Below are 25639 nucleotides of genomic sequence, written 5' to 3' on the forward strand. Positions count from 1 at the left end.
ATTAATGGAACAGCCCACTACCTTCAGAACAGCAAAAATCTTTTTTTTTGAGTCACAGATGCAGTTGCGCTTTCCAAGACAACATCCTTTCACCCACATTCCAAAGGTCAAGTTCTATTAGATGTATCACTATGCTATCCATAACCTGCTCACTCTAATTTCAGATCATCAACCCAAATATTCACTGTTTCTGCACAGATCCTGCTTTAACTGCTGAGTACCTCTAGCATTTCCAATTTAAACCAAATATTGCTTGTCCATTATCCACGATTGACTTCCACCCCATCAATGCTACACTTTGAAATTTTTCAATCTCATTTTAAAATCTCTTCATGCCCATTTCAAAAGCTTCCTCGAAACACAGAAACCCTGTAATCTTGACACTCCTCCAAATCTGGCCCCTGTTATACCACTAATATTATAATCACTCATCAATTTAGAACTATAGCTTCACCAGCTGATGTCCCGAAGGTCAAATTCCCTCACTAAACAGCTCCTCTTCTACAAGATGCTCCATAAAACCTGTTGCTTAGCTGGATTTTTGGTTATTTATTTCATTATCTCAACATGGGCTTGCATCATATACAGTTTGAAAATGTAGCTGCATAAGTACTTCTTATTTCAAAAGTGGTACACAAGTTAAGAGGGCTTTTTTCAGAAATCAATATAAAGCAGCTCACAGAGATTAATAATAAACATTCTGAAGCATCAAGGATTACCACATTTTACTTTTTGTATTAATATCATACATTTTTAAGTATCTGATCATCCTCCATGATCAATACCAATTTTCACTATTTATCAAGTCAAATGCTAAAGTTTTTATTTTATTACCAGCAATGCAAAGGAATAAAAATACATTGTTATTTGCCATGTTACCTTGAACTGTTACTTTCACTCTGCCATTCCTCTGAAGAACCTCCGCTAACCTCTGCTGAATTACTTTCCTAAGAGACAAACAAGATTTCATTATTTCATTAGTTGAGTGAATTTCACTGTCACCAAATGCCAACATTTAACAAAACTGCTACATCGAGGATTGTCCTAATATCACTAGCCTCTTCTGAGCTAACTTCTTCTGCTTCTTCATGGAAAAATTGACTAAGTTCTTCAACTGCAGCCCGAGTTCGATATTTTCGCTGCCCGCAACGCCGTCCCCTCGTTTTTCTCTTCGGATGTACAGATGAATCCAAGGAATCATGCTAAAATCAAAATAAAACAATTTTTCACTAGAAGATTTTTAACCCACTATATGCAACAGATTTTAAAAAGAGCAGTTTGAGGAGAAGAATAGGTACTCTATCAAATAGCATCATTGGTCACATGCAGAAAATGTGCGCGAGGAGACAAGTTTTACAAGCAAATAATTCAGATTTGGTGCTTTAATATTAAACTGTGTCATGAAGTCTGTAATTTAGCACAGGTACAGTCGGTGCGGCAGTTAACACAAAGCAGTTACAATGCTAGCGACCCGGGTTTGAAACTGGCGCTATCTGTAAAGAGTTTGAACGTTCTCCCTGTATCTACGTAAGTTTCCTCTGGGTGCTCCAGTTTCATCCCACCCTTCAAAACGCACGAGGGTTATCGGTTAACTGAGTGTAATTGGTCAGCATGGGCTCGTGGTCCTCCGGGTGCTCTGGATTTCTCCCACGTTCCAAAATTATATGGGGTTAGTAGATTGATTGGTCACATGGGTGTAATTGGGCAGAGCAGGCATCAGCCAGAAGGGCCTGTACCATCCTCTATCTCCAATTTTTTTATTTATAGTAAAATTACTCACCCTTTGTGTTGAGTAAATTGGTCGTCTTTTCTTCTCTCTTATATACAAGGCAATTTCCTCTTCACTTTTGGCAATCCTAAAATGTTCCTGCAAGCTGAATACACGTAAAGTATATCAGTATACAATTAACACAGGGAAATTCAGTCAACCAGCATCAAGACTGGATTATCAATTGCTTGTTTAAACTAGTACAAGTTCTAATTTGTGGAGAAGAGCAAGGTTTTACACTCGGAGAGTTATGTCCTTATTATCTCAGGCTCAGCCAAAAAGATAAATGTAAACTTACAAAAATACAGTATTTTCTTTGAAATGCTCTAGGAAATGGAGCCATCCACTGACAAAACCCATCATACTGATGTCCTGCTGATGACAGTTTATTAGGGACGCAACACTCAAAGCCAGATTTTGTGCATGTGACACTTCATCAGAATCAACTCATGTGCTGAGGAGACCCATACAATTAGAGGTTCCATTTTTCAGATGACATGCTCTCTCAGTTGGACACCAAAGAAAAATATTGATAATTTGTGTTTTGAAGGGAAGTTACCTCCCATTCAAGTCAATAATTGCACTTTAAAAACTTCAAATAGTCCATCTATGTGGAAGTCTGGTTCTGCTTTAATTCCCTGCCATATTTTCACTTGACTTCAATAATTACTCTTCAAATATATTTTATTGACTGCTAAGATTTTCAGGACACCAAATGATGCAAGAGACATCTTGCTTGCTTCTCCCTTAATAGTATCTCAACAACGCATGTGCAAAGGGGAAAAAAAAGTCAAATTTTCCACCATTGCCCAGATGGTGCAAACAATAGGAAACAACATCCAGAGACAGACATAAGCATTGCAATGTACAATTAGTCCCAGCCAACATTGAATAGTTCAACCTCCATGAATAGGTTTTGTGCAGACTAGTAATTACAATGACTATCAACTAAGTAGCACTAATCTTACTGTTCACTGGGTGAATGAGTATCCAAGCATTAAATCACCACTGATGGATTATGGTAAAAGCAGTTGCTGACCGTCACTTAACAAAACTGCCCCAGCAAACAGTCCTTCTTGCCCAAGTAGAATTTGAGAAGAGTGTTCTACATATCCAAGTTTCCGTAGAGGTGGACAAAATGAGTGGAGTTAAAGAAGAAATTGCTCAATGTGTGAAACAAAAAGGACCCCCAGGGAAGTCAGCTGCAAGATGGAGGTATTATACATGGGGTCTGACCATCCACGGTGAAGGTGAAATACTAAGGACCAGGAAAAAGAAAATTAATAAAGTTATAAGACAAGGGAAACAAAGGAGAAGACTATAACTAAGACAGGGAAAAATAAATTCTTTAGGACAAGACAGGTTAAATCAAAAGGATCAGCAAGATAGTCCTGATGTCGTTTTGGAGAAGAGATAGAAACATGCAAATAATTCCATAAAGATAGAGAATGTGCAAGTTCAAAGGCAATGAAGCTGGTGAGTGGAGAACAATGGCTCAATGTTCCAGAGATGATGGACCAAAGCATCAGAAAACCAACTTTTAGTCTCTAATTTAAGAACTGCTTGCTAAACAATTATGCCTCGTCTGTAGGTTTGATTAATCCTTCATGAGTACCATGCTGCAACTTCAGAGGGAGATGAGTTATTGGGTTAAAGTAACTGCAATGGGGAAAAAATAGCTAGAGAATGTTCTCAAACATCTTGTGCACAATCCAAGACCCCCTTCACTTGAATGAAGCAACAAAGAAGTAGACAAGAATAGGTCAAGTTTATTTTTCAAATTCAGGTTTCAATTAACAGAGTACTTTTTTCCTCTTCAACCTTAGTTTGAAGATTTCACTTCCATACACCTATTACTGTAAAATCACTGTAGTGTAACAATTTCCAGAAAAGTTGATGAACTGCATTTGATGTTTGTGCAACTTGAAATCAACATCCAACATCAGAAACAATGACTGGCACAATAGCATTCAGATGTTGTAATCTGGAACAAGAAACAATCTGCAGGAAGAATTCACATGGTTCTTTAACTCAATGGAAACAACTCTGTACCTTAAATATAGAATCTTAATATCAACCACAATTTTCCAGAATGGCACAACAGTCTTCAGCTGCAATATCTTATGTTTGAATTGGACCATGGAAGCGACAGAAGAGGAAGAGAAAACTCTAACTTTTACAATGTAAACCAACTTATTTTCAGATACTTCCATACCTGTTCACACCAGGTGAAATTTCTGGTACCACCACTCTTCGTTTCCAGGCCATGATGTCTCTTTCTGTGGCTATTTGACTACGGGGAGCATTAAGATGCATCTGACGAACGCCCTCAATCTGCCCACTACGACGCAAACCCACATTTGGTGGTGACAAAACATCAGTGCTCGGGTTCCTTAAAACTTGATAAAAGTTAACAAAAACTTTTAAGTGTGCTTATAAAAATTATTTAACCTGTAAATAGCTGCACATTTTGTAATGCAGTTAATTCAAAATGCATTGAATATGTAGTAGATTCTGTAATTTGCCACTCATGAGCTCAATATTATACTCTCCATCATAATTCATGTTGTTTCAAGTCAATAATTGTCTATAACTGTTTTTAAATGAAAGCTAGAGCTCAAAATCAGAAACAAGAGGTTCATGAACCACAGACTTCTTCAAATCAAAAACCATGTCAATTTATTTAAATGTGGCACTGAGTTCAATATTATTTAGAGTGAAAAACTACAGCATGCTGTTGTGCAGAGGGACTTGGGAGTGCTTGTGTGTGAATCGTAAAAAGTTAGGTTGCAGGTGTAGCAGGTTATTAAGAAGGCAAATGGAATGTTGGCCTTCATCACTAGAGGAATTGAATTCAGGAGTAGGGAGGTAATGTTGCAACTGTATAAGGTACTGGTGAGACCGCACCTGGAGTACTGTGTCCAGTTCTGGTCTCCATATTTGAGGAAGGATATACTGGCTTTGGAAACAATCCAGAGGAGGTTTGCCAGGTTGATCCCTGGGATGAAGGGGTTGACTTATGATGAAAGATTAAATAGTCTAGGATTGTATTCGCTCGAGTTCAGAAGAATGAGAGGGAGATCTTATAGAAACATATAGGATTATGAAAGGTATGGATAGGATAGATGTAGGAAGGTTTTTTGAGCTGGCCGGGGAAACTAAAATGAGAGGACACAGTCTCAAGATTCGGGGGAGTAGATTTAGGACAGAGATGAGGAAAAATAGTTTTTCCCAGAGAGTAGTGAATGTTTGGAATTCTCTAACCAGGGAAGTGGTTGAGGCTGCCTCATTAAACATATTTAAAATTCGGTTAGATAAATTTTTACATGATAGAGGAATTAGGAGATATGGGGAGAAGGCAGGTAGGTGGAGTTAGGTCATAAATTAGATCAGCATGATCGCATTGAATGGCGGAGCAGGCTCGATGGGCCATTTTTGGCCTACTCCTGTTCCTACTTCCTATGTTCCTATATTGACCTACTTTGTACGTCTGGTACTTTGTGTTGCAATAGTGTCACATGTTACTTCGTGTGGAAGACTTGTCATCCAAAAGGAAAAGTTGACTAAAATCCACTGCACAATAAAGGATAATTTGCCATTGCAGTGGTTTCAACTCTACTCAATCTAATCTCTTCTTTCCACCATATAGCACTATTCCATTTTTCCTCATGTTCACATCATTTCCTCTTAATGCAGCAATAGATGTGGCACTGAGTTCAATGTTCTTCCTACTGCTTAAACTAACTTGATTCTGAAAGAATATTTTTGCTCCTTTTGATTTATTCGTGGAAGGAATAACTTCACAATCTTCAAGACTTGCATCTGATTCCCCTTTTATCCACAGTGAAAATCCTCCAACTGACTGCTCAATCTTCCTTGATAGCAACAACCCCTGCATTATGAGTGTGTCCATATAAATTGGAAGAGTACAAATTACTTAAGTTCGCTTTATAACTAATTATGCCTTGTATACAAATCCAATGTTAAGTATGCTAATCACTGTGAAATAAAATAGCACATTTTATTTATACTTCAAGAAAGCTTTAGTACAGGTCACAAAAATAAAAAGCAAAATAAATCCTTTGTCACACCCTAAGAGCTGGAAATGTGTTCACTAAATGCATACTGCCTGACTGTGTCCAAATGCCAAGGCCATGATTTGAATATTTGGGCTTTGTAAACTTAAAAATTAGAATTATGCAAATTATATCCAACCATGAGCCGAAATATTTTAAATTTACATTTAGAATAATATTGCTTATTACAAATCAAACTGGATGATGACTATTTGTTTTTAAAAACTAGTTGTAAATTGTTTGGTTCATTTCAAATCAAACCTCTCATGCTGACAGAAGTAAAGCAGGTGACAATAAAACTACTTCCAGACTAGGAATAGAGGCCAACTATTCTGTTAAACACAAAAGATCTTAGGAGCAATCAGAAGAAAAATTCAATTTTTATAAAAATTCTTCATTATTCTGCTTGGCAGCTGATTAATTGATAAGAATGTGTTCGAAAATTCAGAAATGCTGTCATGCTTAAAATTATATTTTCGGCCGGATGTGCCATGATTATATGACCTTCAATTTAATATCTGATTTATTAAAAATGTGTGCATCCATCCATGATCACAAGAAAGCGGACCACAACCAACTAACTTAAAAATGGTTAAGAGTATTTTCAACTAATAAGAAAATTATATTATTACTCCTTACTGGAGAGAACCTGAAGTAAACAAAAAAAACTTCTCAAAGTTTCACATTCTTACATGTGTACAAATCTAAATAATTCACTAGAGAATAAATACTGTACCTCTTGCAGGTGTGTTGATCCTGTCAGGTGCACTATTCAGTCCATTTTGTTCAGCTCCCATCCGCTGATCTTGCTCCTGTTGCAAATTTCGAATCATGCCATCCAGAATTCCAAGCTCCATGTTCTGTTCATCTTGTTCATTTGTTTGCTGTCCAATCACTTGCTCCACCACACCACCGTCACCTATTGGTGCATCAACATTCAATTGTCTTTAAAAGAAAAGTATATTTATATCAAGCTGCAACAGCTCTTGTGAAATAGACAGCAAAGAGTCCATGGATGGAAATCCAATCATGCTTACATCCCAATGGTTCAGAGTCTAACAAAGTAGGTTCTGTTTGCTGCACACTCGGTTTAGTTTACTCCCCTTTAGCTCACCAGGGCCCCCCAGTTCAAACTTACCAGGTTCACTGAAAAAATTATTATAATAATGTGTAATATTTAAAAAGTGAACTTTAATCAGAATAACATTTAGAAGATCTGCCAGTTCAACATCCAAGTCCCTTGCGTAGCAGACCTGGAAATTTCTTGTCCCAAAATTTTAATTTGCTGATCTAATAAGGGATCTAGATAAATGGGTTCTGATGTAGAGTGTGCACAATGCAAGTGTGGAGAATGACACGCACACCAAAGCTTTGGAAAATGAGACTGGTTTATTGCTCTGGCTGTGGCGCTCATGTGGGCCCCAGGTGCTGACGTCATGGCCCATCGGAGCACCAGCTTGGGATTGGCCGGCATTCCCACTAGTTTCCCATCTTCCCGCCGTGCAGAGGTCACCTGGGATGACGGCCGGTGTCACCCCTAGGTCCACACAGTCGTCGCTTTCGGCCATTTTGCAGGCTATTGTGTCTCCGTGTGTGGAAACCTGCACGAACCACTCCCCCCCACCCCACACCCTCAGAACCGGCAACCGGCCTTCGTCTGTAGCCTTAGGTGGCCTATCCATGCATTGCAGGGGAAGAGTGGAGACTGGTTCATTACTGTCCAAATTATGCCAGTTTCAGGCAGTTGACGGTAAAAGCCTCATCCTTACCACTGATAACGAGGACAAAGGTGGAACCGTTGTCCTTGAAGTCCCTGTAGGACCCCTCTTAGAGTCATTGAAGGGGCAGCTGGTGCACCAACGTCTTTAAGTCCCTGGGGATATTACATTTTGGGTGATTGTGTGGTGGGGGTTGCCACAGGACCAGGGACCCCAGTTTTCGCTGCAAATTCAAGGGTTGCCGCAGGATCTTTTGGGCTTTGACCATCTCCGCCTCAGAAGCATTAAGTCCTCCTTCGGCACAGTACGAATCCCCAACAGGACCCAAGGCAGTTCGCCCACCCAGTTGGGACCCTTGAGCTGGGCTATCAAGGCTGCCTTGAAGTGCCTGTGAAAGCACTCCACCAACCAATTGGCCTGAAGATGATACACCGTGATGTGGTGGAGCTGTGTGCCCAAAAAGTTAGACAGCACTGCCCAGAGCCCAGGTGAATTGTGCCCCACCACCCCCTCCCCACCCAAGGTCAGGTGTTCTGAGACCCGAATCTGGACACCCATTTGCCAATGAGTCCTCTGTCGCAAGTTTCTGCGGTGCCACCTCGAGCCACTCTGTGGAGTGATCAAACATGGCTGAACCTGCGCTGTGCTGCATGAAAAGTCTGTGTGGGCGCTCTCATGTGAACCTGTACTTTGGAGGACTGACAGTTTGTGCAGGCTTTGGCCCACTGGCTGACCTGTTTATGGAGGCCATGCCAGACAAAACTGCTAGCAACCATTTTGATGATGGTGAGGATTGCATGTGTGGCAGGTTGTGGATGGCATCGAAAACCTGGCACCTCCATGCAGCCGGAACAATGGGACGGGGGCTGCCAGTAGAGAGGTCGCACAGCTATGTCAGGTTACTTAGGCCGATGGAGATGTCCTCCACACGGAGGCTGGAGACAGCTGCCCTATTCACGGTAATCTCAGGGTCCTGCTGCTGCACTTTGGTGAGGGCAATAATCGACCCCTTGGAACAGGGCATGTACCAACTCGATTGTGGGGCATAACAGAGAATCAGCTATGACGTTGCTTTTCCCCATGACGTGCTATATGTCCGTGGAAAATTCGGACATGTAAGACAAGCATCTCATTGTCAAGCTGACCACAGGTCCAATACTTTATGGAAGGTGAAGGTCAGTGGCTTGTGAAGACCTCGAACTGCCGGCCTTCCAAAAAGAAACTGAAATGTCTTACCGCCAGGTACAATGCCAATAGCTCTCAGTCAAAAGCGCTGTATTTAAGCTCTGGGGGGTGGGGAGGAGGGGGAGGAGCCTGCTGGAAAAGGTCATGGGATTGTCACTGAGCTGTTCCAGCACGCCCCCCCACCACTGTGCTGGAGGCGTCGACTGTCCAGGCGGTAGGTGACTTAGGTCTGGGGTGTACTAGGATTGTGGCGTCGGCCAGCGTGTCTTTGGTGTTCTGGAACATCCTGGAAGACTCATCGTCCCAAGTAATGTCTTTTGACTTGCCTGCCGTCAGCATGTTGCATGTTGCTGCCGGTATGAAACTGTGGTAAAAGTTTATCATACTAACAAATTCTTGTGGCCCTTTTACTGTGCTTGGCTTAGCAATGTGCTAGACCGCCTCGACCTTCTAGGGGAGGGGTGTAGCCCCATGTCTGTTTATCCTGAGCCCCAGGAAGTCAATGGTGTCCAGACCAAATTGGCACTTCGTGCGGTTGATCGTCAGCCCAAACTCACTCAAGCGGGTGCACAGCTGTCTCAGGTGGGCGGCATGGTCTTTGTGGCTGCAGCTGGCAATGAGGATATTGTCCAAATGGATTAATGAAAATAGGAGGTCCCAGCCCACTGCGTCCATCAGCCGCTGAAAAGTTAATGCCACGTTCTTTAGACTGAAGGGCATGTGGAGAAATTCAAACAAGCCAAAGGGAGTTACGAATGCAGTCTTGGGGACGTCCTGGGGGTGAACATGGTGGTACTCTCAGATAAGGTCCACCTTGGAGAACACCCATGTCCTGTACAGGTTGGGGCACAGGATATCTGTGAGGTGTGGTGGCCTCATTGCTGCATGATCTCCAATTGCCTGCTGATTTAGGCACCATGTGGAGGGAGAGGCCCAGGGACTGTCAGTGCGCCATACATTCCCCAGCTCCTCTATTTTCTTAAACTTCTCCTTCGCTAGGATTAGCTTTTTGGGTGGGAATCAGAATGGCCAGGTGTGGAGCAGAGGACCCTCTGTCAAAATGTGGTGCCTTATCCCTTTACTTTGGCATCACTATCAAGGGCAACTCCACCTGTGTGCGGCAAATTCATTGTCCAAAAGAGTTATAGAATCCAAGTTTGGGGGGGGTGGGGGGGGGGAGGGAGAGATGGGGGGTCAGGTAGCTTGGCATCCCACAGAGGCAGAGTCTGAAAAGTTCTGGCTTGCACCAAGCACCATCCCTCGAAGTAAGCAAGTAAGCGGTTGTGCCACTGCTGCAGGTTCCAAAAGTCCAAATGGAGAAACTGTTGGCTGCTCTCAGTGCTGGGCCCTACTTGCTGATGCGGGCTTTGATGCCTGCCGTGAGTGGGGGGTGTAAGACATTTATCTCAACACCAGTGTCAACCAAGAAACACCTGCCCTACAAGGAGTCCCAGACGTAGAGGAGGCCAACTGCTGCAGCCATCAACGACGGTGGGCCAGAGCATTTCCCAGAAACCTGCTGGGTGGGCAGCATCAATGGGCCTCCACTCTCCATTGCTGACAGTAACATCATAGCTATCCTGAGGTATTAATTTACCTCTCATTGGTCTTGATCTCACAGGCAGCTGTGCGTGGGGCTTGCTGATGTGGTCTATGATAACACTGGTGTCCTTCGCTCTCCAGAGCAAGTCCGTCCAGGCCACCATCCTCCGAGGGTCACTGAAGTCCTCGTCCGTGAGCAAGAGTCGGATATCCTCAGGCAGCTGCTCGAGAAAAATCTGCTCAAAGAGCAGGCAAGGCTTGTGGCCCTTGGTTAGAGCGAGCATCTCACTCATTAGGGCAGAAAAGGCCCTGTCCCCCCCAATCCATCTACACACAGCAATCGGGTGGCGCGTTCATGCCAGGAGAGCCCAAAAGTGCGAGTTAACAGTTCTGAGGACCACATATTTGCCTTGCTCCAGAGGCTGCCATAGGAAACCTACGTCCCTTGCTGCTGTGTCCTGATCGAGGGCACTCACGACATAGAAGTCGGTGGCAATGTGCTGAAGCTGGAACTGAGCCTCAGCCGGCTTGAACCACACGTGTGCCTGTGACTCCCAAAACGTCGGAAGCCTGAGAGAGAATACTTGGATGGTCTCTGGCTCCACTTGATCCATCATCTTCGGATACGAGTGCTGGCTGGACCTATCGAGATCACCAATGTAGTGTTTGCACTATGCGAGCGTGGAGAAGAACATCCACGCACCAAAGCCTTGGAAAACAAGACTGTTTTATTGTTCTGACCGTCGTACTTATATGGGCCCCAGGCTCTGACATCAGGGTTCCCCATCTTTCCGCTGTGCAGAGGTCACCTGGGACGACGGGCGGTGTCACTCCCAGGTCCACGCGGCTGCCACCTTCATCAGCCATTTTATGGGCCAGTCCATGTCTCAGTGCGCGGGCCGCTACATTGACACATTTTATTATAACAAACTTCTAGAAATGCTTCACTAGTTTTAAAGAAGGCAATGAAATTGCAAGTTATTTCTTCCCTAGTGTAAAAATCATTTTTTTAAAAATACAGAACTCCTAAATTAAATGGCATTGAAATCATGTTTGGTTGAATTTTAAACGTAAAAATTCCACAACATCCAAACTATATAATATTTTATATATATATATATATATATATATTTATAAAATATATAATAAATGAATATATATGAATACAAACAAAGTGACGGTTAGTGCAATGCTATTACAGTGTCAGTGACCCAGGTTCTAATCTGGCACAGTCTATAATGAGTTTGTACATTCTTCCCGTGACTGTGTGGTTTCCTCCCACCCTTTTCCAAACATACGGAGATTGTAGGTTAACTGGGGGTTTTACAGTGGCACGGGCTCATTGGCTGGCAAGACCTGTTACCATGCTGTATGTCTACTTTAAATTTAAAAGCAGTGCCATGTTTTTAATTATTTGATTTACAGAAAGAGGTATTGAAGCTTTTTTGTTTTGATATCTAGCTAATCCACTTACTTGTTGCCACATAGCCTAACTGTGGTACGAGTTGTTCATCCTGACAGTTCTCACGTCCTGGCACCAATCGTTGATATTCTGTTCGATGAGGATTCCCATCTACATCCACTAGAAATGGTGGTGGCATGAGATGAGGAGCTTGTTGAGTCTGTTCATCCAAGACAAAATTATTCCCGTCGCGAATTAATGGCCGATAGTCAGTATGGAAAAACATCTGTTCTGGGATCTGTAAACAAAACATTTTTTTCTTTATATACATCTGAGTCTATTCAGATTATGAAAGATGCCTTTGGAAAAATATACCAACTATGGTAAGTGCAACAATCTTGTTGTAAGATTAAGTTTAATTAGATTGCTCATCATTCAATTGCTTTGATAATTCTTGTCAACAGGTTTCCAAGTTGTTGAAGTGCAAATAAGGGGAACCAAATATGTAATCTTTGTCATGAAGTGCATCAGAGGACAGGGGAGTAGATGTGATTTAAATGGACTTCAGTAAACCCTTTGACAAGGTCCAACATGGGAATTTCATTCAAAATGTTTGGGCCCATGGGATCCTGAGCAAGGAACTGAATTGAAGTTGGTTTGGCAATAGGGTAAAAATAAAGGATTATTTTTTAACGATTGAATTCCTGACACGGTGTCACATAATGATCAATTCCTGAATCCTCGCGGTTTGCAATACATGTAAATAGCTTTGCCACGTTTACGTTGGAGACATGATTACCAAGTTTGTGGGTGACCAAAAAAACTGGAGCTGTTGATTGTTGACAGTGTCTTTGGCAATTAGGGGCTGAAATGGCAGATGGTGCTTAGTTCAGATATAGGTGAGGAGATGAATTTTAGGAGTACAACTAAGGCAAGGACATGCATCTGAATGATAGGGACTCAGAAACCAGTAAGGAACAAAGAAACTTTGGAGTACAAGTCCACTGCTCCTTTTGAGCAGCACCACAGATCGATAATGTAGATAGGATAGCATATAGGATACCGACTTTCCTTAATCAGGACAATAAATTTAGAAATAAGGAAGTAAGCTTTATTTTCACACAACTTTGGTGGGACCTCAGCTGAAGAACTATGAGCATTTCTGGTTACCAAACTATGTGAAAAATACAATCACATTGGAGAGGATAGAGGAGATTCGCCGGCATGTTGCCTCAGATGGAGCAATTCAGTGACAAGAATGGAGAAGCTAAGTCTCTTCTAACTGTAGCAGGGGAAGGTTAACCAGGGGCATGAATGAGTTACCCTAAATTGAGTGCTAGAGATAAGGCAGATTGTAGGAAGTGTTTCTTCATATCAGAGATAGGTAAAACGAGAAAACACAGATTTAAGATCGAAGAGGGGAGATTGAGATGGGAAACAATGGGAGGGCTCTTCACCAAAGTGGCAAGTGCCTGTAGTGCATTGTCGGAGAGAGTGACTGAAGGTGGGTCAGAGAGCATTAAAGAACTGTCTTGAGGAGCCCTTGAATCACTTGACTGTGAAGGTTATTGTCCAACTGCTGAAAGGATGAATGCAGGTAAGCCTGGATGAGCCACACTAAATGGCTTGTGTCCAAGCAGAACGATTCCATGACTTTACTACTTGCTTTGTTTCTTCTGGATTGAACATCGTAGACTTTGCCTGATAAAATTAAACGGCTTTGGAAAATCAAATAACATCAAAGCTTACCCTTTCATACAATTTACTGCATCCAAATCCAAATATAAGCAAATGTCCATGTGAGTCAGTGCAAGCAAAATGTTGGCCATCTGGTGAAAATTTGCAGTCAAATACAGCTCCGTGACCTTGGCCTTCAATCTGTAAGTAGATCATATATTTTAAATATTTCATTAAACTTAAATATATTTTGAAACACATCCAATTGCACCCATTTAAGTTGCACAGAAAATGACAAAAACATTCCACAATCTGAAATCTACAACAGATTCAAGATTCCTTTATTGTCATGCAACAAAGACAGTCCAATATTACACCAAATTTGCTTTTGTCTGCCGATGGATTTGCAGGTCCGGCAGCATGCCACTAACAGAATGGGAGGTCCTGTACAGCAATCAAAAAAACAACAAAACTTATTCAGAAAACTTCAAGATTACTTCTTTAAAGCTAACAGGTAGTAGAGATTTGACCTGATTCAACACGTTTCTTCATTTGGAAACAAGTAATTCTGGGCAAATTAAGCACAATTTGACCAGCGCCGTGATAAACAAATTATTAAACAATTGGAAGCTGGAGAATAGCCAATGTTGTTTAACTGCTTCAGAAGGGCTTCAGGGACAAACCAGAAAATGATTGACCAGAGACCCTTATACATCAGCAGTATAATCATTGGAAAAGATGCTAAGGGGAAGAAAAAGCACAGACTGTTCAGGGAGATCATGTTTGATAAACTTAATTGGATTTTTTGAGGCGGTGAGGTGGACCATGAGACATAGGAAGAAAATTGGCCCATTTTGCCATTAAATCTGCTCAGCCATTTAAATCATAGCTGATTTTCTTTCCTTCTCTCCATAACCTCTAACACTCTCTAAGAGCCATCAAACACTCCTAGTTTGTTAACCCTCAAACTTCCTCTGGACCCTCTCCTTCGATATGGTGCCCAAACTGTTCTCAATACTCCAAATATGGTCTAACCAATGCCTCAGCATTACATTTTCACTTTTCTATTCTAGTTGTCTCAAAATGAATGCTAACATTACATTTGTCTCCCTTACTACAGACTCAACCTGCAAGTCAACCTTTAGGGAATCCTGCACTCAGATGGATTCCTGTGGATCTCGGCTTTCTGAATTCTCTCCCCATTTAAAAAATAGTCCACTTCTCTATTCTTTCTACCATAATGCATGACCATGGACTTCACTCTGCTGTATTCCATCTACCAGTTCTTTGTGTATTCAATTCCCTTTGCAGACTCCCTGTTCTTTAACACTATCCATTCCTCCAGCCATCTCTACATCTGCAAACTTGGCCACAAAGGCATCAATTCTGACATACAACTCATTTACATACGTGAAAAATAGCAGTCCCAACACAAATTGAAGAGAGTGTTGAGCCCAAAGGACCCCAAAAACCAGACATTCACCAAGACAAGTGGTTTTTAAAACAAAAGTTATTTTTAATCAACTTTAAACATGAAAACAGAATCAAACTTTAAATGATCTCTATACTTAACTAACCCCCTTCTAATTCTAAGCGCACATGTATGATGTGTGTGTAAATTTAAGAAAAGTTCTTTGGTTCACAGTTCAATCTCACTTCTCCTTCTTCCAACTTCTCTGGATGCAGGCAATTCTTAAAACCCTGCACAGAATTTAACATGTATAAAGTTCACCAAGCTTTGGTGCTCAAAAGGTAAATGTTTACCACTCAGGAAGGTTCTTGTAGGGTTTGCAGAGAGAGATTTGTTGTTCTAGGATTTCCACCACTGAGGTACCACCAATAGTCACCTCAATGTCTCACTGATTAAACTTGCCCCATCAGGGTTTTCCAGATGGTAACCTCTTTCTTCAGGCTACCACAGAGTTCCTTTCTGTTCCTCTTATTCCAAGAGAAACATCAGACAGGTAGCACTTCCAGCCGTCCACTGGTCTGGAACTTTGTTTCCAACCAGCTCTTCCTGGCTTGTTTCAGCCGTGACTGTTTTTCAGTGTCACACACGCACTAGCTGGAAGAACTTCTTAACTTGTCTCTCCCTCTCTCCACTTCCAACTGCCAGGAAGCCCATGTGACTCTCTCACTTGCAAAATCCTCACCTTCTTCAGCAAACAACAGGAGTTCTTCTCCTTGGTCAAGATGTTGTCTTAAATAAACAAAACCCAGAAATGACCTTTCTGTGAACACACCTGTAAGTACTTTTTAAACAGCCAATTTGTCTCCTACAAACAACAGTTTTTCATTTCATGACATCATTTCAATTAGCACCAACTTGTGAAATGTGCATCACATTCTCCAGAGATCCTGCAATGTTATTGAATATAAATTCTTCAGTCTTTCAAATAAGGTCTGTTTTAAAATGTGTGTATGTATGCATTTAACCCACTAATCTTACTTCTTCTTTGGCTTGGCTTCGCGGACGAAGATTTATGGAGGGGGTAAAAAGTCCACGTCAGCTGCAGACTCGTTTGTGGCTGACAAGTCCGATGCGGGACAGGCAGACACGATTGCAGCGGTTGCAGGGGAAAATTGGTTGGTTGGGGATGGGTGTTGGGTTTTTCCTCCTTTGCCTTTTATCAGTGAGGTAGGCTCTGCGGTCTTCTTCAAAGGAGGTTGCTGCCCGCCAAACTGTGAGGCGCCAAGATGCACGGTTTGAGGCGATATCAGCCCACTGGCGGTGGTCAATGTGGCAGGCACCAAGAGATTTCTTTAGGCAGTCCTTGTACCTTTTCTTTGGTGCACCTCTGTACCTTTTCTTTGGTGCACCTCTGTCACGGTGGACAGTGGAGAGCTCGCCATATAACACGATCTTGGGAAGGCGATGGTCCTCCATTCTGGAGATGTGACCCATCCAGCGCAGCTGGATCTTCAGCAGCGTGGACTCGATGCTGTCGACCTCTGCCATCTCGAGTACTTCGACGTTAGGGATGTAAGCGCTCCAATGGATGTTGAGGATGGAGCGGAGACAACGCTGGTGGAAGCGTTCTAGGAGCCGTAGGTGGTGCCGGTAGAGGACCCATGATTCGGAGCCGAACAGGAGTGTGGGTATGACAACGGCTCTGTATACGCTTATCTTTGTGAGGTTTTTCAGTTGGTTGTTTTTCCAGACTCTTTTGTGTAGTCTTCCAAAGGCGCTATTTGCCTTGGCGAGTCTGTTGTCTATCTCATTGTCGATCCTTGCATCTGATGAAATGGTGCAAATATAAAATTACGAGACACATGAATAGAACAGATAGTCTTCCACCCCAGGGTGGAAATGTCAAATAAAGAGGGCATAATTTAAGTGAGAGGGGGCAAGTTCAAAGGAGATTCACTCCTTTTTTAAAAAAGAAAAAGAGAGGGAGGTAGGTAGAGGTGACACTTTCCAAGTTCTCATATTTCTCACATTTCAAAACAGGTTGTCTTCCCAGAAACGCAAGTGACGATATTCCAAATTGCTATCTTAATATTCCAAATAAATCAAACTTTGTAGTTACAGCTTTATGTAGCCTTTAATTGGTTGATAATATTATGCATAACTTTGCATTGAGATTTTCATAACGATGTAAACAAAGCATATATTTAAAGACAATGGATATAAAATTATAATAAGAGATGATTAAGACGTAATAAAATGAAATAAGGTGAATTCAAATTAAAGTATCTTGACCTTACATCTCCGCATTGAAGAACTTGTTCGAGTATCAGTGTTCCATGCTGAATGTCATTCAGGCTTGCACCACTAGAATTATAGTTGTTGCAAAATTCTTCATCCACCTCCTATTTTGTTTATTTTATTAACAGCATTGTAGAATCAAGATTCCAGCCATTTAAACCCATGCCATTTAATTACACCCAACTTAACCTACAACCCTGCCACCCTTTTTATCTAACAAGTGGAAGTCTATCTTTTACAGTCAATTTCTCTCCTTCAATTTGTGTTGATGTCTTTTACTCATCACAATCATCTCCACCCCTATCCCTTCCTCCAACAGCTCACTCACTCCTGTTTGGCTCCGAATCATGGGTCCTCTACCGGCATCACCTACGGCTCCTAGAACGCTTCCACCAGCGTTGTCTCCGCTCCATCCTCAACATTCATTGGAGCGACTTCATCTCCAACATCGAAGTACTTGAGATGGCAGAGGCCGACAGCATCGAATCAACGCTGCTGAAGATCAAACTGCGCTGGGTAGGTCACGTCTCCAGAATGGAGGACCATCGCCTTCCCAAGATCGTGTTATAGGGCGAGCTCTCCACTGGCCACTGAGACAGAGGTGCAACAAAGAAGAGGTACAAGGACTGCCTAAAGAAATCTCTTGGTGCCTGCCTCATTGACCACCGCCAGTGGGCTGATATTGCCTCAAACCATGCATCTTGGCGCCTCACAGTTCGGCGGGCAGCAACCTCCTTTGAAGAAGACCGCAGAGCCCACCTCACTGACAAAAGGCAAAGGAGGAAAAACCCAACACCCAACCCCAACCCACCAATTTTCCCCTGCAACCGCTGCAACCGTGTCTGCCCGTCCCGCGTCGGACTTGTCAGCCACAAATGAGCCTGCAGCTGACGTGGACTTTACCCCTCCATAAATCTTCGTCCGCGAAGCCAAGCCAAAGAAGAGAAGAATCTGTCCAGCAGAATACTCTCTTCTAACTTACCCATAACTGAAATTAAGCTCACTAGCTTCCATTTCCCTGGTTTGTTTTTGCACCCTTTTTTAAGAAAAGGCACAAAATTAGCTAACTCTGTCCGGTCTTCCAGCACTTCACCCTTGCCAAACAACTCTGATTATCTGAAATTGGATTCTCCAAAATCCTCAAATTTTTTCAGAGCCTGACTGGTCAGGGACTTCAGGCCCCTGGTGATGAGTGCAGCAGCAGCAGACCTCAAGCTGCCGGGCAGGAGCGGGACCCTCGGGCTCCCAGCACGAGCAGAGCTTTGGTGGGGAGGTGTCAGTGATCGGCAATGACCATTTTTTTTTTGGTGAGAATTAAACTTTATTTTAATGCTTAAAGAGCCTTCCCTTGTGGTTTGTTCTTGTATAAAGACTTATTTGCTGTTGCTACTGGGCTGTTTTTTTTTTAAATGACCATTTTTCCAAAATAAAACGTTTATCTGAAATGGGCCTGGTCCCGACCATTTCAGATAATTGGAGTTGAACAATAGCTTTATGTTTTAATATCTCCAGCACCTCTTCTTATCGCTATTTCCTCCCCATGTTACCTGCCCTCCATGTATTTATCCCAACTAAATGCAAGTGAGAAATATTTTCTTAGTCATAAATATAACCAAAGACTGCACCTCACAGATATTCAGGTCAAACATTTCCAATATCTCCCCTCACCCTCCATCACTCCAAAGTAAACAAACACAGCCTTTCCAATCTTGGACCACAACAAGAGTCCTCCAAGATAGGTAACATCCTGGTGAATCTCCTTTGCAGTCCCCCCAAAAAAATCCATATCCTTCCTAATGTGTAGTGTCATGAAATGCATGCAATATTCGAAGTAACCTGAAGAATAAATCGTAAAGTTGCAACATATTCTTCTAACTTTTATATTGGTCTCCCAACCTATGAAGGCACTATTACCAGTCTTACTACTTTCAGGTAGCTAGCACTTGAACCCAAAGGTGCCTACCATATACAGGTACACAATCCTTTATTCGGACATCTAAAATCCCAAAAGAGAGAGAGAGAGAGAGAGAGGGAGAAAGAGAGAGAGAGAGAGAGAGAGAGGAGGGGGAGAGAGAGAGAGGAGGGGGGAGAGAGAGAGAGGAGGGGGAGAGAGAGAGAGGAGGGGGAGAGAGAGAGAGGAGGGGGAGAGAGAGAGAGGGGGGGAGAGAGAGAGAGGGGGGGAGAGAGAGAGAGGGGGGGAGAGAGAGAGAGGGGGGAGAGAGAGAGAGGGGGGAGAGAGAGAGAGGGGGGGGAGAGAGAGAGAGGGGGGGGGAGAGAGAGAGGGGGGGGAGAGAGAGAGAGGGGGGGGAGAGAGAGAGAGGGGGGGGAGAGAGAGAGAGGGGGGGAGAGAGAGAGAGGGGGGAGAGAGAGAGAGGGGGGAGAGAGAGAGAGGGGGGGAGAGAGAGAGAGGGGGAGAGAGAGAGAGGGGGGGAGAGAGAGAGGGGGGAGAGAGAGAGGGGGGAGAGAGAGAGGGGGGGAGAGAGAGAGGGGGGGAGAGAGAGAGGGGGGGAGAGAGAGAGGGGGGGAGAGAGAGAGGGGGGGAGAGAGAGAGGGGGGGAGAGAGAGAGGGGGGAGAGAGAGAGGGGGGGAGAGAGAGAGGGGGGGAGAGAGAGAGGGGGGGAGAGAGAGAGGGGGGGAGAGAGAGAGGGGGGAGAGAGAGAGGGGGGAGAGAGAGGGGGGGGAGAGAGAGGGGGGGGAGAGAGAGGGGGGAGAGAGAGAGAGGGGGGAGAGAGAGAGAGGGGAGAGAGAGAGGGGGAGAGAGAGAGGGGGGAGAGAGAGAGAGGGGAGGGAGGGAGGGAAGGAGGGAGGGGGAGAGAGATGGTAGTGTGACTCAGGTGGGCAGGGGGAGAGAGACAGCAGCACGACTCGGGCAGGCTCGGGGGGGGAGAGAGACGGCAGCATGACTTGGGTGGACGAGAGGGGAGAGAGGGCAGCGCGACTGGAAGGGGGTGGATACGGCAGCACAATTCGGGTGGGGTTAAATCTGGGGCAGCTAGCTTTTGTTCTGAAATCCAGAAATATCAGAAATTTGGAACACACTGTCCCCTAAGGGTTCCGGATAAAGGATTGTGTACCTGTACCATGTATGTATCAGACTTCCCAAATTACATGCTTTACACTGCAGCAAGAATTTCAGTCCATACGTACATTGTACATGACAATTAACTCATTATCATTAAATTCCCATCTGCCAATGTCAGCACAACTTTCCAGCGGATCAATACATAGGATCCATCAATTTTTATTGCCATCGGTAAACTTACACAACATACCTCTGACAGTCAGCTTCAGGTCTGATTGAAGAACCTGGCCTTTCACTTTCCTCCCTTTAAATTCCTTGCCATCCCCCTTCCCCCCCCAAAAAAAAATAATTTGCTTCTTGCTTCCCCCCCAAATAATGTACCTTCATCACAGCCACCAACTTTAGGTATCATCAGCTGCATATACACACAAAAAATAACTGAGGACTAAAACTAATCCGGGAAGGATGCTCTATTTGTTATTTCCTCTCAGGCTAAAAAAGCTACCCATTTCTACTGTTTTCTTTGTAATAGTCAGACTTCTATCCCTGATACATCTCCCAATGTACAATGAAGCATTCCCATTGACAAATGCCTTTAAAATATCTCCATATACCCACCTTAAATCCTGCAGCTCTGACTGGAGCACCCTATCAAGTTGCAATGGCCCCAATTCACAACTTACTGCAAATATCTGTAACCTGGTAACAGAGCCAAGATTTTAACTTTTCAAAGAAAGAACAATTCTTCAAACTACTTGAGGACAATTGTTCACCTGCACAAGTGAAATTACGAGAACAACCCAAAAGTATTATAATAAACCTGCAGGCAACTGTCACCAATTCCATTATGTGAAAAGACAATGTATTGAATAAAACTGAAGACAAAAATTCTATCATCAAATTTTCCTAATTTTGTCTGGCATCTGTCCATTGGGAGACATCTGGGCTCAAGACACATACCTGAAGACACCCAAAATATCGGATTCTCCATTAAGCAAAACAAAAGACTGTTGCCTAGGTGCTCATTTCTCTTCTTCTCCTCTGACCTACATCTACTTGTCACCTGGAAGCTTATACTCCTCCTCCTGCTTTCCCCACCTACTTATTGGGGAGAATGCTCAAATTTTGGCATTCCTAAGGCCCAAAACATCAACTGTCGACTGTTTCCCATCAACGCTACGTGACTTACTAAGTTCCTCCAGGTCTTTTACGTATAGACCCCAACTTACAATTGTAACAATGATCAGAGTCTGTTTAAGTTGGGGTCTATTTGTATCATGCTTTGACAAACCCAACTTAGTTTTTTTTAAAACAGGTGATTTGAATGCAAGGGCAGATGGTCGTCGCTGGGGAAGGAAAGAGCAACAGAAATCTACGCATGCATTCCACATCACAACATAGGTTGAGAGGTGACACAGCTACCCTGAGTTACCCAGCACCACTCAGCCTCCCACCAGCAGCAGCGGGGACCTGTCTCCCGACAGGGACAATGCAGAGTACTACCTGTACAGTACCCCCGACTTACGATAATTTTACCTTACAGTGCAAGTGGCAGAATGGAACCCCATCGCAAGTCGGGGTCTATAGCTTTTTTGACTCCTTGTATAGCATGGTAATAAGTCCGTCTGGCCCATGAGCCAGTGTCGCCCAATTACATCCATTAATCCCCTTATGTTTCGAAGGGTGGGAGGAAACCAGAGCACCTGGGAAAAAAAATCCAGACACAGGAGAACGTACAAAGTCTTTACAGAGTTGAATTTGAACCTAGGTCGCTGGAGCTGTAATAGCGTTGCATTAACCACAACTGTAAACATTAAAATTGAGTGAAACCTCCATCATACTTGCCAATCTTATCAGGTTTTCTCATTTATCTTTTATTTTCCATATTGTTCCTCCATTCTGTTTTGTGTCCATAACATTTCTTCTATGTAACCACCAAAGAAAATGTTGACCACATCTGGTCACCGATTTCTGCACTTACCATGTTAAAGTATGGTGAGATTTTGTTCCTTTTGTAATATCCCAAATAAAGATGTTCCCATCATGCCCAGCAGATAAAATTATTCTCGAGTCAAATGGATGTGGCTCCAAAACCAAACACTTCATCTTCATGACCCTTAAAAGAGAAGGAAAAACTGCAGATGCTCAAAATCTGAATTTAAAACACAAATAAACTGGACAACAACTGTTTAAAAAGAAACAGTTACAAGTTTGAGGTCAAAAACTCCAAGTATTAAAAGAGTTTTAATTTGCAAAGACTGGGAAAGGCTGGATGTTCTATGGTCAAAAGTGTCTATGGGGGTTGTTGGATGGTGATAATACAAAGAAAAAAAGTGTTGCAAATTGAAGGAGAAACAGCATTTTTATCTTTATTATCCGCCTTCAGTGCCCAGTGACACATTTTACCTCAGAAGCTCTGGAACTCATCATTTGTCCATTCCTCCCTCACGATTTCACGGATATTATAATCGTCCTATTCAGCAATTCCCTTGCACTTTTCCATTGTGGTGTACTGCATTGGCTATTAACAATATGGTCCCCTCTACATTCTAAAAACTAAATACTGATTGGGTGACAGCATAATAGATTGCCTACATTCAGTCCCTGTTGCCTGCCACTTTAATTAATAATCCCATCCTCATTCTGCTTTCAGTTTGTAAATTTATGCCACTAATTATGATTTAACAGTGAAGTACATCAAAGCATCTCATCTTCCATCTATTATTCCATTATTGCCAAGACATAATGCTTCTTTGTCTGCATTATTCTCTGACTATCCACGGTAACCCATTTGATTGGATGACTTCTATAACTTTATTCCCATGGCAACTATCCTCCACCCAACCCCTCCAAATTTTTCTGCAACTTAACACTAACATTCTGATAAGGTGTCTTTTTTTTAATATACAAATCAGATTATTTAAACATCAAAAAGATCAGCAGGGAGAATGGCTGTGGTAAGTGATCAATAAAAAGTACACATATTTCCATCTCCTCAACAGCAGTCGAGATAGTCAGGATATTAACTTAGTGTTTGTCCCTCCTACGGATACCCAATGATTGTCTGATGTGAAGGCATGTCTGACCTTGGGGGAAAAAAAATTAATGTTCTGAATGAAATGAATTTTAACTTTGTAAGTTAATGGGGTCCTTTTCTTAATTATTTTCATAATTTATAAGGCTACTTAGATCCCGTTCATTTTTTTTTAAAACATTAATGGAGCATGCATGTTCAACCAACAATTTCATAGTATAATTTTTTTATGCCTTTTGGTTATTCGTAGCTCTATGTACCAATATGGTTACTTTGTTGGATATCTGCTATTATTATTAATGCTAAATCACAAAAATATTAAGAGGATATTACTGGTGCTCAGTGACCTCTACCCACGTTAAGAACTGCTGCAATATTTAAGTCACTCATTCTCACAGGCTTCATATGCACAAATGCCATTTTGTGCAACTGAGATCCATGTGCTGCACATTTTTAGACATCCTAATACATGCATTCACACAGAAAAGTCACATCTAGGCTGGTCTGTTACATGTTAGAGGTAGACAAAGTTGAGGTGAATAGATAGGGTAAATGCAAACAGGCTTTTTCAACTGAGTTTGGATGAGACTAGAGGTCATGGGTTACGGGTGAAAGGTGAAATGTTTAAGGGGAAGATTAGGGGTAACTTCACTCAGAAGTTGGTGAGACTGAGGAATGAGCTGCCAGATGAAGTGGTGAATGCGAGCTCCATTTTATCATTGATGAAAAACTTGGATAGGCACATGGATGGGAGGGCTCTGGTCAAGATTGATGGGACTAGGCAGAATAGTTCAGCATGGACTGTGCTGTTCTGTTCTATAGTTCCGTGTAAATCTACCCTGTGGAGCATAAAAATGTGCTATTTCCTCAAACTGAAAGGAAGGATTCATGTCATTTCAATTGTCTTAAAGAGAGCTGAAGACAAGAAATGAGTCAAAACACACTGTGTAAGCCACTATACATTATTTGAGATGTAATATTTTGCCCTGTATTATATTCATCATTTCCATATGTAATATTTATGGTATTGTTTAAGAGGAGTCTAAGCATTCAGTGCATGCCTCAAAGTGAGGTTAGCACAATTGAATCAACATACAAAATTTCTCAGAATTGATTGAAAAAACAAGCATAAAATCTTGCTTGCCTAAGGTGTATTCTTGGGGTGCTTTTCACACTGGTGAAGTGCAAGATGAGATCCAAGAACCCAGGAAGGGAAATAAAATAATTCAAAACAAATACATACGAGTTCAGTAACAAACAAATAGAGGGAGATGTATACACCAAGAGATGATCAATGAAAGCATTCAGTAACTTTAACATTTTATTTATAGTACTAGATTACAGCAGTCAATTAAATACAACAATGAAAGTATGATAAATATTCAAGCATAATTTGCTAAATATTCAAATTTGTATGGGTCAAACAACCTGTACTATATATGTACTCATGACAATCTGCAAATGAGATGAGTATTTTATTCAATTTTACAAGAACTTAAACAAAAACATAAACCCTGAGATAAAGCAAGATGAGGGGAAAAAAAACTTAATTCAAGCCTTTCACAGAGCCAAAATGTAGTAATGCATAATATCTTTTTTTTCTAGTATTTGTCAGCTTTGCAATTGTTCTTATCTTAAACTATAATTTGACTGCCACTTACCATGAGGATATGCAGTAATTGTCCAGTATAGGAATTCCACACCTTTAAAGTATGGTTGTTCACAGCAGTAATTACAGCATTGTCTTGACGGTCCCATGCCACCATCGTTACTTTAAGTTTTGTGACTTTATCATCTCCTGGACAAGCATCGCTGATTAAAAAAAGATAATTTCATGCAAAGACAAAAAATCTATTACTAACAAGTAACACAAAGACGGAACAACAATGAAAAGATAAGAATGGAAAAACATGAAATTTAGGGACACAAAAGAAATTTTTTGTCAAACTCCTTTCACATTTCAATTTTTGATCAAAATCATTCAGGTCCTGAAGAGCTACAATACATCAGTTACAAAACACACTATAATTTCAAGATGTTATAATGTGAAACCTTTTGGATCAAGTGAGAGCACAATATTTGTCAAATAAAACTAAACATCTTTTGTTTCACTCCTTTTCCACATATTTCATTGGCAAAATTCCTTCAAAATTTCATTAATGTCTGCATTTAGCCTTTATGTGGAAAAAAAAAATCACAGCACAGCTCGATTTTGTGGATAAATTTATGCAAAATCAAAACAAATCTGAACCTTAATTCAACTGCATGCAAGGACTTTACAGACAATTCCACAGATGCTTACATACAACACAAGATTAAGATATTCAAAACTCCAAAATCTTACCCTGGTAACCTAGTACTCATATCCAGCAAGATACTTCTCCACTCCTGGTTCTGGTATTGCCAGATCCGTGCTGTTCCATCTCTGCTACCACTGACCAATCTAATTTATAAAAAATTAAACATCATCAACAGATTCATCCCGTCAGTGCCAATACTCCAGATA

The 25639-nt window shown here is 42.1% G+C and overlaps 1 protein-coding gene across 1 annotated transcript in view; it reads right to left on the reverse strand.

Moving 5' to 3' along the window:
- Positions 1–25639, reverse strand: part of LOC138738529 (bromodomain and WD repeat-containing protein 1-like) — a 104983-nt gene that overhangs the window by 46102 nt on the left and 33242 nt on the right. Inside the window, 12 exon segments of the mRNA XM_069888924.1 lie at positions 880–947; positions 1059–1202; positions 1781–1874; positions 3984–4167; positions 6581–6763; positions 11764–11989; positions 13441–13569; positions 22081–22106; positions 22109–22193; positions 22195–22215; positions 24795–24945; positions 25478–25576. Coding sequence (XP_069745025.1) covers positions 880–947; positions 1059–1202; positions 1781–1874; positions 3984–4167; positions 6581–6763; positions 11764–11989; positions 13441–13569; positions 22081–22106; positions 22109–22193; positions 22195–22215; positions 24795–24945; positions 25478–25576 — 1410 coding nt within the window.

The sequence above is a fragment of the Narcine bancroftii genome, chromosome 7, assembly GCF_036971445.1.
Source record: "Narcine bancroftii isolate sNarBan1 chromosome 7, sNarBan1.hap1, whole genome shotgun sequence".
Lineage (NCBI taxonomy): Eukaryota > Metazoa > Chordata > Chondrichthyes > Torpediniformes > Narcinidae > Narcine > Narcine bancroftii.